The 17,215-nt window shown below is 39.6% G+C and overlaps 1 protein-coding gene across 2 annotated transcripts in view; it reads right to left on the reverse strand.

The window, feature by feature from the left end:
* The window catches only part of SDK1 (sidekick cell adhesion molecule 1), a 728,283-nt gene that overhangs the window by 147,738 nt on the left and 563,330 nt on the right, over positions 1-17,215 (reverse strand). For both annotated transcript variants that reach the window (XM_029576917.1, XM_029576918.1), the window contains exons 19-20: positions 14,124-14,316; positions 10,127-10,225 (exon numbers count right to left, since the gene is read on the reverse strand). In XM_029576917.1, the coding sequence (XP_029432777.1) occupies positions 10,127-10,225; positions 14,124-14,316 (292 nt within the window). The remainder of the gene's footprint in view (positions 1-10,126; positions 10,226-14,123; positions 14,317-17,215) is intronic.

Here is a 17,215-nt window from a genome sequence, read left to right on the forward strand (position 1 = left end):
TAGATGAACTGACCCAAATCATGGCGAACCTGGAAGATGTAGTAGTCCAGACTGACAAGCTGAAGAGTAGCAAATCACCTGGACCAGATGGTATACACCCCAGGGTTCTGAAAGAACTAAAAAATGAAATTTCAGAACTATTAAAAGTAATTTGTAATCTATCATTATGATCATCCATTGCACCTGAAGACTGGAAGGTGGCCAATGTACCCCCGATATTTAAAAAGGGTTCCAGGAGTGATCCGGGAATCTAGAGTCCAGTGAGCCTGATTTCAATGCCAGGAAAAATCATGGAAACTATTATAAAGAATAAAATCACAGAACATTAAGATAGACATAATTTAATGGGACATAGCCAGCATGGATTTAGACAAGGGAAGTCTTGTCTCACAAATCTGCTACATTTTTTTGAAGGGGTTAATAAACATGTGGATAAAGGTGAACTGGCAGATGTAGTGTATTTGGATTTTCAGACGGTGTTTGACAAAGCCCCTCATGAGAGGCTTCTATAAAAATTAAAAAATCATAGGATAGGAGGAGATGTCCTTCTGTGGATTGCAAACTGGTTAAAAGATAGGAAACAGTAGGATTAAATGCTCTGTTTTCACAGAGGAAAAAGGAAACACTGGAGTGCCTCAGATATCTGTACTTGGACTGGTGCTTTATAAAATATTTATAAATGATCTGGAAAGGAATACGACGAGTGAGGTGATCAAATTTGTAGATGATACAAAATTATTCAGAGCAGTTAAGTTACAAGTGGATTGTGATAAATTGCAGGAGGACCTTGCGAGGCTGGAAGATTCGGTGTTCATATGTGAGATGAAATATATAGTGGACAAGTGCAAGGTGATGTATATAGGGAAAAATAACCCATGCTGTAGTTACAAGATATTAAGTTCAATATTAGGATTTACCACTTATGAAAAAGATCTGGGCGTCCTAGCTCCTAATATGGAACCTAACATCGTGTAACTACAGCTAGGGTTATTTTTCCCTATATGCAACACCTTGCACTTGTCCACATTAAATTTCATCTGCCATTTGGAAGATTGGGCATCCAAATGGCAGATGAAATTTAATGTGGACAAGTGCAAGGTGTTGCATATAGGGAAAAATAACCCTAGCTGTAGTTACACGATGTTAGGTTCCATATTAGGAGCTACCACCCAAGAAAGAGATCTAGGCGTCATAGTAGATAATACATTGAAATCGTCAGCTCAGTGTGCTGCAGCAGTCAAAAAAGCAAATAAAATGTTAGGAATTATTAGGAAGGGAATGGTTAATAAAACGGAAAATGTCATAATGCCTCTATATCGCTCCATGGTGAGACCACACCTTGAATACTGTGTACAATTCTGGTCGCCGTATCTCAAAAAAGATATAGTTGCAATGGAGAAGGTACAGAGAAGGGCAACCAAAATGATAAAGGGGATGGAACAGCTCCCCTATGAGGAAAGGCTGAAGAGGTTAGGGCTGTTCAGCTTGGAGAAGAGACGGCTGAGGGGGGATATCATAGAGGTCTTTAAGATCATGAGAGGTCTTGAACGAGTAGATGTGACTCGGTTATTTACACTTTCGAATAATAGAAGGACTAGGGGGCATTCCATGAAGTTAGCAAGTAGCACATTTAAGACTAATCGGAGAAAATTCTTTTTCACTCAACGCACAATAAATCTCTGGAATTTGTTGCCAGAGGATGTGGTTAGTGCAGTTAGTGTAGCTGGGTTCAAAAAAGGTTTGGATAAGTTCTTGGAAGAGAAGTCCATTAACTGCTATTAATCAAGTTTACTTAGGGAATAGTCACTGCTATTAATTGCATCAGTAGCATGGGATCTTCTAGGTGTTTGGGTAATTGCCAGGTTCTTGTGGCCTGGTTTGGCCTCTGTTGGAAACAGGATGCTGGGCTTGATGGACCCTTGGTCTGACCCAGCATGGCAATTTCTTATGTTCTTGATACTACATTGAAATCATAAACTCAGTGTGCTGTAGTGGTCACCAAAGCAAATAGAATTTTAGTAATATTAGGAAGGGAATGGCAAATAAAATGGAGAATGCCATAATGCCTCTGTATTGCTCCATGATGAAACCGCACCTTCAATACTGTGTGCAATTCTGGTTGCTGCATCTCAAAAACGATATAGTTGCACTGAAGAAAGTACAGAGAAGGGCAACCAAAATTATAAACAGTATGGAATGGCTTCCCTATGATGAAAGGCTAAAGAGGTTAGGGGTATTCAGCATGGAGAAGAGTTGGCTGAGGGGGATATGATAGAGGTTTACAAAATCATCTATTTATTTATTTATTTATAGCTTTTATAGACCGACATTCCTTAGGAACATCACATCGGTTTACAAGGAAATGAATATGCAGCAACAGTGCTTTACAGATAACTGGTGACATAGATACATAATGCTAACTGATAACAAAAACTACATATTGGAAACTAAAGATAATATGAAAGGTTTTGAACGAGTAAACGAAAGGTTTTGAACGAGTAAAGGTGAAACAGTTATCTCCATGAAGTTAGCAAGTAACACATTTAAAATGATTCGGAGAAAATTATTTTTCAGTCAGTTAGTTCACAATTAAGCTCTGGAATTTGTTGTCAGAGGATGTGATTAGTGCAGTTAGTGTAGCTGGGTTTAGAAAAGGTTTGGATACGTTTCTAGAGGAGAAGTCCATAAACTGCTATTAATCAATAAGGAACAGCCACTGCATGTTGCCGGCATTAGTAGCTTAGGATCTGTTTAATATTTGGATACTTGCCAGATACTCGTGACTTGGATTGGAGACAGGATGCTGGGCTTGATGGACTCTTGGTCTGTCCCGGTATGGCACATCTTATGTACAGCTTTTAAAACTTTTATACTCAAAACAACATAACATCTATAGCAGGTTGATATTCAAAAGCATCTGTCCAGCTAACTTTGAAGTTAAGAGGACAAGTTCTGAGTTTTGAATTTAGCAGTTTCATTTTATCCAAGCCTAATTAAAACGGAGTGGGGCTTGAATTTACTCCACTGGTGCTGAAATTCAGCCCTAGCTGGATAAACTTACCCTGCTACCAACATTCTTGTCTAAGTCCTACTGGGGGCTCCTGATGGCACCCAGCCTCCTACATTATAATTTAAACTGGGCGGCAGGAAGAGGGGATTCCAGGTAACATTCAGTAAATTGATTAGCAGCAAAGTTATTGCGTAAATTTTTTAAAGCTCGGCACACGCAAATACTGGGGGATAGGCACTTGGCTGGGCCATGCGCATGCTGAGCGCATTTTCGAAACGGCCCGGCCATGCGTGTATCTCCCGGTATGCGCAGAAGTGCTGGGATCTGTAAAAGGGGCGGGGTCCAGATGGGGGGGGGGGCCGGCTGGGACAGCGGCCATTAGGCCCTGTCCTGGGGAAGTGCGCGCCGGCCGGAACTTACTACAGCTCGGGAGAGCGAGTAAATTCAAAAGCAAAACAAAAAAAAGGTGAGTTGGTGGGAGGAGAGGGGTTTAGGGGTCGGGAAGGAGAGGGGAAAAGGGAGGAAGGGTAGGTAAGGGGATATGAAAGTTCCCATCCCAGTCCATCCTGGGAGGTAACGGGGAACAGTCCGATCATGTCGCTGCACGTTTTTTTTTTAGAAAATCACTGCCCCATGCATGCGCGAGTCGCGAAGCACCCATATAAAATTAGGCGTGCATGCATGGGTATCGTATTTTAAAACATGCGCGCATGTTATAAAATCAGCACATCTTTGTGCGCGCGCTGGGAACTGTGTGCACATGGACGCGTGCGTTTGAAAATCTACCCTTGTGTGGGTAAAGCTACAAGGATGAATTTTCGCTAAGTATATTCAGTGGAACTTGAATGTTCAGCTACAGTTACCTGAGTTAAGCTTACTCAGATAACTTTGCCACTCTCCAGCTTACAAAGTATTAACCCCATACATGTTCAGTTTTTGATAAAAGTATTGGGGATGTGCATGTGGAAGAAATGGGTGGGGTTTCAGTGTCCAATTGAGACTTCCATGACCATTTCAGTTTCAGATCTGAGGTGAAGCCCCATGTTTATTTATTTATTTATTTAAAATTTTTATATACCGACGTTCATCCGGGATATCACATCGGTTTACAGTGTAACTGAAACAGGCGCCTGGGATGGCGGTTTACACCACCGCACCTAGGAGAGATTTAAAAAGCTGACTATTGAGCTAATGGACAGAGAAACCCAAGTGACATAACTGGACACAATTTTGGGTGTTCCCTTCGATTCCCACATATCCCTTTTTGCCAGAGACCGGAATGATAGATTCCAAAAGGCTCGGATGGCAAGCGTTTAATCTGGCTCACTAATGGCAGAGAAACGCCATTCAGGCTCTTTCTGGGTGTCCTGGCAATCTGCTATCTCCACAAACTGCTCCCTGAGACCAACGACTAGTGGAGTTTCAGAAATCATTTTCTGTTGATCTGGAGTAAATTCTCTCCGAGCGAGCACTGCATCCAATCACAAACTGTCCATCTACATTGAGGCCCTTATAAATCAGAGTTTACTGGGAGAAGGGGGAAGAGGCTGAAATTTACAATGAGAGCAACGGGCTATTTACCAAATCCGACTGGCTGCTCTGCAGTCCACCTCTTACAAGCCAGGCTTAAAAATGAGAGAAAGCAGTAAATGAACTTAATGAGAAGCAGTGGCTTCCTAAAACACTGCTGTACCCGCAAATAAATCACAAAATCCATTCTGCCAATTAACGATTCTGCACCCTTCACAGTTTCTTTTCCAAGCCATGAACAAGTTGCATTTCATTTCCAGGACACAAGGCAACAAAACAAAACCTAATAATTTGAGCTCCACAAAATCTGATTCAGGTTTATGGTAATCGTTGCAGTGCACATATGACACCACTCGTGTCTACCAATCAACCTCAGTTTTGACAACAACTTAACCAACTGACTTCATTCCTGATGAGTTGTGCTTCAGCTTTTCCATATGGGTAACCCCCTCACCTTGCTTTCCAGTCTGAGTCCTACTCTGCCAATTCACTTCAATGCTTGCCTCTAGCACCTCTGTGTTCTTTCAGGGTACCTTAACTCGGCACTGCAGCACCATGGAGTCTTTTCATCTCTGAAAAAGCACCGCATGGTCCAGACCTGTAGAATCACTACATTTCAGTACTGAATCTCTCAAAGTAGAAGGCAACATATCTTGCTTATAAAGTCTCTACTAAGCAAAGACTGAAAAACTCACTGGCAAATGCAACTGCTTGGCACCAAGGGGTTAAAAATTAACAAATATAAGGTTATTTCAGAAAAACCTTGGCATAGGTAAGAACATAAGATGTTGTTATACTGGGTCAGACTGAGGGTCCGTTCTGTTTCCAACATTGGCCAATCCAGGAAACAAGTACCCAAACATTAAATAGATCCCATGCTACTAGTGCTAGTAACAAGCAGTGGCTATTCCCTATTGATTAATAGCAGTTTATGGACTTCTCCTCCAGGAACTTTTCAAACCATTTTTAAACTCGCTATGCTAACTGCCTTAACCATGCTAGAAAAATAATTAAACATATATGGTAAAACTTAAGACTTGTTTACCACTTAAAGCAAACAGTTATCACGTAGGCAAAATGTAAGCTAATGCGCAGGAATGAGTTACAAAATAAGTATAAGTTCTTGGAATTACTTAAATATCAATGAACATGCAAATAGAGTATGATATACTGACAAAATAATGAACTGCTCAAATTCGGACTATGTCATGGGAAAACTTGTTGAAGCAAATAAGCTTTCAGCATCAGTTTGAATGACTTAATGCAAGTTTTCAGATGCAATTCTTATAGGAGAGAGTTCCACGAACCAGGTACTGCCACAGAGAATGCCTGTTCCCTTGTCTTTGCTAAATGAGCCCAATGCAACATGGTAACATCTAACAGGCCTTGCTGGGACGACCGTAAAGCGCATATGAACTGTTAAATAACAGACTTTACAAACCTTCATGCCTTTTGCGATCAATGGACAAAAATTTACTAGAAATACGAATGATCAAAATTGCCAGACATGAGATAACCAGAAACAGGGATTTTTCAGTTGCAAGGCTAAACTGTGGAACAATCTGCCCAACTGTGGCATCATTTAAGAAAGCATTAAAGACATAAGAACATAAGAACAAAAGAAAATGCCATACTGGGTCAGACCAAGGGTCCATCAAGCCCAGCATCCTGTTTCCAATAGTGGCCAATCCAGGCCATAAGAACCTGGCAAGTACCCAAAAACTAAGTCTTTGAGCTGGCATTTACCCAAAAACTAAGTCTTTGAGCTGGCATTTCAGTAATTGATAATGAAGCTACAGTGGACCCTCGAGTTACAACCGGCTTGACAACTTGGGTTACAACCAAAATTTTAGTTTTGAGTTACAACCAAAGTCTTGAGTTACAACCTGAATGCCAGCCAAGGCCATGTGTATCCACTCGTGCGTGTAGTTGCTTCTAATTCAGCGTTTTTTTTCCTGTCAATCGCGTTTTTTTGGGCTTGGTGGGTGGGACTTCTGCTCTGCTGTTGCAGTGATTGGTGGCTGCTGCTGCTGCCGATGAGGCCTGTCCATCTCAGGCGCACCCAGAGCTGCAAATGTTCACAGGAGCACATAGGCAGACCCGGCAGGGCATTGCAGCAAGCAACAGCATCACTGGTGACCAAGGAAGCTTCTGTGCAGCAGCAGAAAGGGAGTGTAGCACTCAGCTGGCTACAGCAAGGTATCAGGAGGGGAGGAATGAGTATGTTGGGAGGGAGAAATGAGTGTTTGGGGGCCAGAGATGTGTTCTGAGGGGGTGGGGAGGGGGGAATCCTCCCCCTCCTCCCTTCCTGCAAGCCAAAGATGTCAACTTGAATGGTGAGTACAGTATGAAATTGTTGTTTCTGGTAAGCTAGGCACATTTTATAACTTTTTGATGAGTACACTAGGAAAATTATAGGTGTTTCTGGTAATTACGCACATTATGCAACCCTTTTTTATTAGGAAAATGTTAGGTAAGGGGTGCTTTGGGAGGTTCGGAATGCATTATGGGTATTTCCATTATTTCTTATGGAAAAAATAGTCTTGACGTCAACCAACCTGAGTTACAACCAGCCCTCTGGAACGAATTGAGTTCGTAAGTCAAGAATCTACTGTATATGTAGTGTACCAACCACGGCGGCATTTAAGAAAGCATTAAAAACTCATCTCTTTGAGCTGGTATTTCGGTAACAAATTATGAAGCTATATGTACTGTACCAACTGCGGCGACATTTAAAAAAGCATTAAAGACTCATCTCTTTCAGCTGGCGTTTCAGTAACAGATCATGAAGCTATATGTATTGTACCAACCATGATGGCATTTAAGAAAGCATTAAAGAGATCAAGACTTATCTCTTTCAGCTGGTATTTCGGTAACAGCTAATGAAGCTATATGTGCTGTACCAACAGCAGCGGCATTTAAGAAAGCATTGAAGATTCACTCCTTTGAGCTGGCATTTCATTAACAGACTGTCTATGCATTTTAATTGATTTGTTTATACTTTGTAATGTTTTTTATTTTACTTATTATGTATGTACCCATTGTAAACCGCTATGAACTGCCTTGGAGCATGTGGGCTACGAGAATTTATACATAAATAAATCTGGAGCATTTTGTTAATCCAAGGAAAAGAGTTTATAGGTAGCAATTTATGTATCAACATAGTAACCTTATACATGATCTGCTACTGGACCTGAAGCCAGCGGAGATTATATAGCATGGGTGAAATATTTATTTATTTATTTATTTAAAGGCTTTTATATACCGGAGTTCATGCACTAGTGCATACCACTTCGGTTTACACAGAACAAGGAACAGAAAATTACATCAAACAGATTGAACAATTAAACAAATATACAATTACATCCAACGATTGGGTATAAATAACATGGCTAACTTAGTAGGAACTTAGAGTTTGAGGTAAAGGAGAGAAATAGTACCAAGTGGTAACAGAACAATGTTAATAGCTAAATAATAAATATAAATAGTAAATATAAATTCTTATAATAAATACAGGTGCTTACAGATTACAGTCTTCATGAAAAGTTTACATCTACAGAATAGGGTTAAGTAAATAAGAACTGGCGGTTATTTCTATAGGAGTGAAGACTTAAAAAACTGAGGTTACATCTGGATTAAGAGGTATTGGTGTAGCATGCTCAAATATTTAATGATTTGGAATTGTGAGACCAAGGATAAAATTAGGAGTTGTTTGATATGATTATAAAAGCGAGAATGATTCAAGTTCTGGGACGTGGTTCTGAGCTAGACCTTTAAGTGTAGGCTTTTGTAAAGAGCCAGGTCTTGAGTTTCTTTTTGATTTCTCATACCGCAGCCTGAGAGTTCTGTAGCAATTGCAACATTCTTAATGCTGACGAGGCAAGGCCAATATATAGTGAATTGCAGTAATCTAACAAAGCTAAAATCAAAACAAAAGTCTACAACTGATAAGGGTTTCAGCTTCTGCAAGATCCTTAATTTAAAGAAACCTGATCAGATTACTGACTTGATCTGATCTTAATAATTATTCCCAAACTTTTCAAATGTGAAGATAGCTGAATGATAAAGTTCTTAACTTGGATTGTCTGAAGCACCTTAATAAAATTCTCAGACCGAATCACAAGGATTTCAGTCTTGGCTAAATTGAGTGCTAACCTACTGTAGGTAAACTAGTCTGACAATGGAAACATAACAAAAGATTAACCATGAAGTATTATCCCAGGTGGAAACCATAGGGATGAAGAATTGGATATTGCCTGCATAAATTCTGTATCCTTCGCAGAGACCAGCCAATAGTCTGCATATAGGTGAGATATAAATATTGAACAACATAACAGACAAAAGTAAGCTCTGCAGGACACCTATGGCAAGTGAACGACAAGCAGAATGACTCTCACCACCCTGGGCTTGTTGCATCCAACCACTCAAATATAATTTAAACTAGTTAAGGACTGTTTCTGAAATTCCACTCTTTAAGTCAATATAGCAGGATTTGATGATCAATAGTATCGAGTGAGGAAGATAAGTCAAGTGCAACAAGCACATAATGGAAAATTCCTCTTCTGAATTGCCGAACACATCTTCCCCTCCCTTTACCCACCTTACCTCAATAATCATTTCCTCCTGGCAAAATCTCTTTAATGTATATATGTTTCTCTTACAATACATTACCCTACTCCAAATAGATTTCAATATTCTACTCATCTTACTACTCATGTTTGAAAGTACCTAGTTATTCTTACCCCATTATATAACTTCCCCATGTTAGGCTTGTCTAAATTGTATTATATGTTTGTAATATTTTTCATTTATTTCCTTTGATACATGTTTGTTCCATTGTCAATTGAATGTAAAGCTTGTTGCTGAATTATCGTTTATTATAAACCAAGGTGATGTTCATAACATGCCGCGGTATATAAAAAATCTCTAAATAAATAAATAAGCACATATTTCTTTCCTTCATCGAGACCCTTTCTTATTGACTCTATCAGCAAGAGCAGTAATATCTCCATGTTAAGAGATTTTCTGAGACCAATTTGGGTCTAAAATCGGGTGGTCTTCGAGGAAATCAGTGACTTGTCTTAGAACAACAGATTCCAAGATTTATGATAGATAAGGAACAAACTGTTGTACAATTAGCAAAGCTAGATGGATCTAAAGTAGGTTTCTTCAATAAGGGCCTTACGGAGGTTTGATTCAATGAGCCAGAACAGTAGCTCTCTTTTAATGAGAAATTTAGTAATCGTGTTAAGAACAGAATGTAGGCATCTTTAATAGCTTTGAGGATCGTAACCTTGCAAGGGTTCAATGGACAGGATGGTGAATTAAGAGATGAAACAATATTTGATAATTCATCTTCAGACACCATATCAAATAAAATCTTGACCATGACCTGGCTGCAACTGGATCTGCAGCTTTTCAAAACCCACATACTGGAATTTCAGTTATCTTAGGAGAGAAACAGGAAGCCTGCACTCCCTGTGGGTGATGCCCTGAAATAGACTATTGTCCAGATGTTGTCTCATTCTAACAATACACATTTTTCACATATTTTATTTTTATAAAAGGGTAACAGCTGATACTTGCCTGTAATGATGCCATTTTTCTCTGCAGGTTCCTGCCAGCTGACCTTGAGCGATGTGTCCAGAATTTCTGTAATGCTCAGGTGTCCCACAACTCCAGGCCCTGGTAATCAGAAGGGGGGAACTGTTTACTTTTCGTAGGATTCACAAGGTCAGGTCAGGGATGAAGTTATGCAATACTGAAGGATGCATCAACAAACACTGGAAGAGTAAAGGGCAAGGGGAAATGAAGGGAGCACCTTGGCTAGAGGAAGGGGGAAGAGGAGGGCTGAGATATTCATATTATTCTTTCTATATACATGTGCACTACAGGCAGCTAAGAAGTTGTAGATTTCTGTGGAAAACTATCTCCTGTTGTTTCAGGTACATACCTACAGAGTAAGCTTTCTGGAGAAAGGGGGTCTTCTTACTTATAGGGAATCAGTTATAAAGCGCATTCGTTTAAGACACTAGATAAATGCCAACATAATAATGTTGAGTGGTAGCATTTCCTGTGGGTATCTACAAGCATCTCAAGATTACCCTAGAGAATCTACAGGGTTCATTGTGTAGTCTGTCATATAACCTTCTTCCATATTCAGGCATCATCCCAATATGCACAGAGCTAAAGCACTTGCCTTCCTTTTTAAGGCATGTGAAATAAGAGAAGCGGCAATGGCTCATGGAAAATAAATACTTATATTATTCTGTTACAGAAGCGTACCACACAGACCTTGTCCTCTATCTTGCAGAACCCCAGCTAGCATCCCTCCCAGGCCTGCTACGCTGGAGTTAGGTGCAGCAATGCACTTCAGAACCATGACTAATCCCAATCTGCACTCTTGGGATCCTTGACAGACTTTTTGACTGTTACAACTAAAAAAGGGATGCCAGAGAGGTGCAATATAACAAAGTCTAATGAAAAATGTATGGAACCGCAAGAAAATAGTCGAGAAGTTTTATGGTGCAACCCAAGAGCTCTTTAATAATTCAGCAACTCTGGTGTAAAATGAAAAAGCAAACAAATGAAAAAGATTGTCAAGGTCGTGCCACCCTTTCTCCATTTTGATCTTGTCTGATTTTGTATATGTCGATTTTTATTCTGCCTGGGGTTCCGCATACTGATGGATAGCTGTTGTCTATTACTTTATATTCTCTGCTAGAAAACCTGCTCTTCCAGCTTTGCTGACACCCACTGGCAATGCCTAGTTTACAAACCCATGGCTCTTCCTCCTTATTCTTGCCCAGTTGCTATTTAGCCCTGAGACGAAGTTAACTCTAGACAGCAGCCTCGGAGGAGGAAACAAAGTTTTTAATAGCACACAGGCTCCCTCAGGTCAAAGAACCCCAAAGAAAGAAATACAGCAATGACAACGTCCTTAGCCCTATTTGACATGTCTGTGCTATACAGAATTTTATATGCTGGGTTAAAAGGCTCACATCAGTATGGCACACAGACGTCATTGCTTTCAGGACTGTGCTGTACTTTGAGCATTGATGTAAGAGTCTCACTAGTACAAAGCAGCCATTAATATTGTCAGAATGACATATTATAAGCACAGATGTAAGAGCCTTATCAGTTTGCAACACACACTTCCAGTCCTGCCAGAGCTATGCTTTATGACATGTTTTGTACAGGCTCACCAATTTACTACACAGAAATAGCTCGGACAGAACTCGGTTACATTTAGTGAGAGTAATTTTGTAACATCACGGGTAACTTATGCGGCAGTTACGCACATAGGTTAAACCGGTTTTCAAAGTGTACTTATGCGCATAAGTTCGCCTTGAAAACTACGTGAAAGTGGATGCATAGAAGCTCGCCCACACAAAGTTACACCTGCTCTTTGCAACGCATAAGTTGTGTGCGTGAATTTCTGTGCATACTTTTTAAAATAAAACAAATGTGCATATACGTAAACTCCACCCCAACCCCGGTGACTAGAATGCCTTTTTTTTGTGCACATAAAAGTCAGACAACCAGGTTTTGCACATATACAAATTTTATAACAAGCCATTCACACGCATAAACCTGTGCCTCATGCTTGTAAACGGCTTTAAAAATTCACCCTTGTGCGTTGAAGTCAGAGGCTCACCAGTTTATAAGAGAAGCAAAATAGCACTATGACAGAAGTCAGTCAGGCTTTTTTGCCCACATAATCAACAATGTACACCACAGATCTCACTTCTAAAACACAGCACTTGGGATAATTCTGTAAGATTCTTACAATTACAGGCACAGGCTTTTGTTCTATTTGACAGGTGAGTATTGTACAGGAAAGCCTTTTACAATATCCCACAGAGCTCAGATCCTAATTATGTCTGACATGGTTGTACCACATGTTATGATTCAATGTGTGAGGCTGCATTGAGGATCTCAAGCAAGTACTGGCTGCTGTTTCCAGAGCACCTTGCCAGGGGAAGATACAGCCTGCACAGCTGCATCTGACTGACGGGTCAGAGAAAGAGAGATGGCAATGAATTGAAACCCTGAAATCACAGAATGGGCGGAAAAAAATCATGCAAGTTTCTTTTAAACCTGAGAGAGAGCAGGAAAAATGACAACTTCCCTCATGCTACTACAAGTAACGTTAACGGTTCATCTAATGGAAGACAATTTACTTTGAGGAAGCAGAGGCTACATTAGATACATTTTTTTGGAGTACAAATTTAGTATTTTCTTTACCCCGTTAGTTCTCATTCCCTTGGAGATCAGTTCTCAAAATATTTAAGTTCCTGGGATTTAGACACATAAATTGCCTTTTTTGAAATGGATTTAGGATTAGTCCTTAAATTTAAGCACCTAAAAGGTAGGTGGCTATGGGCAAATTATGGAGGGGGGAAAAAATGTAAGGCACTTAAGTGCTTAATGCTAAAAGGCCGAGCCAACTTAAGCATCTACATCCATGCAAATGAATTTCAGACCAACATTTTAGATGCCTAATTTTATGTACATTTTCAGCTGAAAATGTAAATTCCTACATTTGACTGAAAGTGCCCCTAAATTTAGATGACTAAATCTTAGGATCCTAAATGAAGTGCTGAACATTTTTTGAAAATTGATCCCTTGCAAATAATGGTAGTGAATCAAGCATTTGCTGACATGGTCAAGGATGTGTCACAAAAATAATTCCTTATCATTCAAATACTCGCACGGACAGGAAGTCATATCTAAGACCTCACAATTCAGAAACAGATCATGAGGCATGGGCACCAGATTCTGGAAGAAGCTGCAGCCTGAGGACCTCCAGACAAAGACTTGCTGTGATGAGTGGACTAGATAGGAGGGGAGAGACAAAAAAATTCCCCAGACTAGGAACAGATAACAGATCATGGCACTGTAGCCCACGAGACTAGCTGCGAGTATGCTGGATGCCCAAGGGAGCAGGAAAAGCTTCCTGGCTGTGCTCCCCCCCCCCCCTAAAAAAATAAGGGTAGAAGAGAGCTATCCCACAATCAGAAAGATTTCCTAATGCCATATTCAGGGCTTGAGAGGTATTTGGACTGGCAAATTACTGTCTATTCCCCATGGTTAGGCCATCCTCAAATTGCAATAAAGCTTTCAGGTCCCTGGTCACAGTGACTTTATATTTAAGTATTCATGACATTTTGTGTTTCCTAAATTTACAGTAAATTTGCAGTACCTGTTCTTAAAACACAGTCTCTCTTCTGATAGGATAATCTGTCGTTACACACCCAGGCTGTCATGAAGGAGAAAAGGACCAAGTCTGTGCCTTTTACCAACCCTTCTGATTCTTCCTTAATTTAAGGATCACATACTTACTTAAATGAATATACTCTTGGTTTCTAGGCACTTCAGTGACATCACTCTCGTTCATGATTTGTCTGACAAAATAATCATAAAATCTCCCTCTCATTAATAATCCATACGTTGGCAGCTTTATACTCCTTGCATCTATGATTGAACAATGCGTTACTGAATCTAACGAGCCCTTGATGACATCATTATTTCTAGAGCAGCAACATTCAGGAGTTGCTGTTTGGTGAGCAGCAATACTCACTATCTTCATGGGTCCACACTTCCTGGGGTGAGCTCCGGGGTCCATCGCCTGGCGTGGTGAAACACAGCACGGATGTGAAATACGCTGTGAATTTCTTCAGCCCAGATATGTACCCCCTGTGAACTCCATGGAAATCTGGGGTGATGGGCACCATGGTGAGGGCCTCCAGATCACCTACTGGCCATGCCAAGAGCTAAAATATGAGGATGCAGTTTCAAAACAGACGGAGCAAAAGAAAAAAAATGGAGAAATGTAAATCATTAGATGGAATTTGTTTTTAATATCCATGTCATTTATTTATTTAAAATATTTCTTGTCCACTTATAATGAAACTTTCAAGCTAAGCAGATCACAAGATCACATACAGCAATAAAACGACAAACAAAATAAAATAAATACAATAAAAACATTCAATTAAATGCTTCCTTAAACAATAGTCTTTAGCTGTCGTCTGAAAACTTTTAGATCTGTCAACATCTGCAGTTCGACTGGTAAATCATTCCAGAGTTTAGGACCAATTGAGGAAAGAGCGATTTCTTGATGTCTGCAGTCAAATTGGCCCCTTAAAAGGGACCACTAAAAGCTGTTGATTAGTGAACTGTAATGAATGATTAGGTAAGTAAAACATAAATAATTTTGTAAGTGAGGGTAAATGAGTGGTTTTTAAGGCTTTAAAAACCAGAATCAACACTTTAAATTTCACCTGATATAAAATTGGCAACCAATGAAGCTGATGCAGTTGTGGGGTAATATCCTCTCAGGGAGAACTTTTTGTAACTAAATGCATAGCTGAGCTTTGCAACAATTGCAGAATTTGCAGGCGATTTGGGGGTAAACCAACATACAATGAATTACAATAATCCACCGTTGACAGAATAAAAGCTTGGACAACTATTCTAAATTCTCTCATGTCCAAGATGGATCTTAAATGATGTAAGAGACGAAGCTTAAAGAAACCAGTGGAAAGAATACAATGCAATTGGATCTTAAATAGAAAGACTAGGGGGCACTCCCATGAAGTTAGCATGTGGCACATTTAAAACTAACCAGAGAAAGTTCTTTTTCACTCAACGCACAATTAAACTCTGGAATTTGTTGCCAGAGGATGTGGTTAGTGCAGTTAGTATAGCTGTGTTTAAAAAAGGATTGGATAAGTTCTTGGACGAGAAGTCCATTACCTGCTATTAATTAAGTTGACTTAGATAATAGCCACTGCTATTACTAGCAACGGTAACATGGAATAGACTTAGTTTTTGGGTACTTGCCAGGGTCTTATGGCCTGGATTGGCCACTGTTGGAAACAGGATGCTGGGCTTGATGGACCCTTGGTCTGACCCAGTATGGCATGTTAAATAAATAAATAAATAAATAAATAAATAAATAAATAATAGAGTCAAAAAATGAACCCTAAGTTTTTCACCTGATCCACATAGGGAACAACTTTCCTGCCAATCATAATAGTTGGCAAGTTTTCTGGTCTTTATCTTCGCAAGATATATATTCCCCAGCTGCTGTAAGACACTGAGTAATCTGATCAAGAAATTGACTCCTATCTCCTGAACTGGTAAAATACAGCTGGACATCATCTGCTTAGCATCTAAAAAAAGACATCAAAAGAATCCAGCATCGAACATAATGAGCGCAGAAAGATATTAAAAAGTGTAGGGGACAATATAGATCCCTGCAGAACTCCCACCTTGGATACAAACCAATCTGAAGTGTTTGAATTAAAAATCACTTACTGTTGCCTAAAATCCAAGAAAGACTGAAACCACAAATATAACTTTCTCCCAAGACCCAATTCCCTCAACTGTTCCATCAAAAAAAGAGTGACTAACCAATTCAAAGTCTGAGGTAATATCTAAATATATTGCAACTACATCTTTTCCCAAATCAGTCTTCTGGAGTAAGTAATCATTCAATGCAATCAGAGCTCTTTCAGTACTTCTATGCTGCCTAAAGCCACATTGGTTATCATGGAGGATATAATTAATATCCAAACATCTTTCAGCTGCTTGAAAACCATCTTTTCCAAGATCTTCCCAATTGAGATTAAATTTGAGACAGACCTATTAGTCACCACATCGATCCGACTCACAAATGCCCTTCTTGGGCACTGGACGAATCTGTGATCTTTTAAGACTAGTTGGAACCAAACTCTCTGATAAAGATTTATTTATCAAATCAACCAGAAAACCAGTAAACTCTTCCTACAAAAAAGAAAAACCCCATAATGGACAAGGGTCCAAAGTTCTTAAATTCACACACCATGGCCTCAATTTCTTTACCAGTCACAGGCTCAAATGTATCTCACCTACTCTCACATGTTTCTTCTATATGGAGATTCCCCATCTGTCGACAGCCGACAGACTATCTGACTTAGCCATACAGTAGTCTGTGAAGTTTTGTGCTGAAAATCCAGACTATTTTCGTTGCCTAAGGGCTTAATAAACCCATTAACTATACTAAATAATTCCTTAGGCTGATTTAATGATGCAGCAACCTCTCTGAAAAAAAGTCTTACAGGCAGAGCTCATCTGGGCCCTATATGCTCTTCGGGCTTCTTGATATATCTATGATGATTTCCAGACTGATCTCTAAGCCATCTACATTCTGCTTTCCTAACCAACCTTTGATACAGAAATGACAAGGATATTAGATTGTCTGCCCCTGGATAAAGTGCAACCCAGAATCCCTTTGACATACAAAGGTGCTCTTTATGCAACTGGCAGACTTGGCTCTCTAGAAAATTATTCTTTCTTAACTACTTTAATATCAGTGTCTCTACTGAATAATTTTTAGGCCCCTCTTAAATATCTGATAGTATTACACTACATATTTAAGTCTAGATTATCTTTACAATGAAAACATGTTTATTTGCCCTGGCTGGATCTGATTAGTCACAAATGATATCACACAGACAGTAAGGTAAACCAATCAGACTTCATTCCCATGGGAGAAAATTTTGTGACATCACTCCCCAGACAGGGGAGTCACCTAAAGAATGCAAACATAATTACTTACTCACAGGGCACACATATTTAACTGACACAGAGCAGGTGTTCATGCTTTCTATGTACTTCTTTAAAATA

Source organism: Rhinatrema bivittatum, chromosome 14 (genome assembly GCF_901001135.1).
Source record: "Rhinatrema bivittatum chromosome 14, aRhiBiv1.1, whole genome shotgun sequence".
NCBI classification, from domain to species: Eukaryota; Metazoa; Chordata; class Amphibia; order Gymnophiona; family Rhinatrematidae; genus Rhinatrema; species Rhinatrema bivittatum.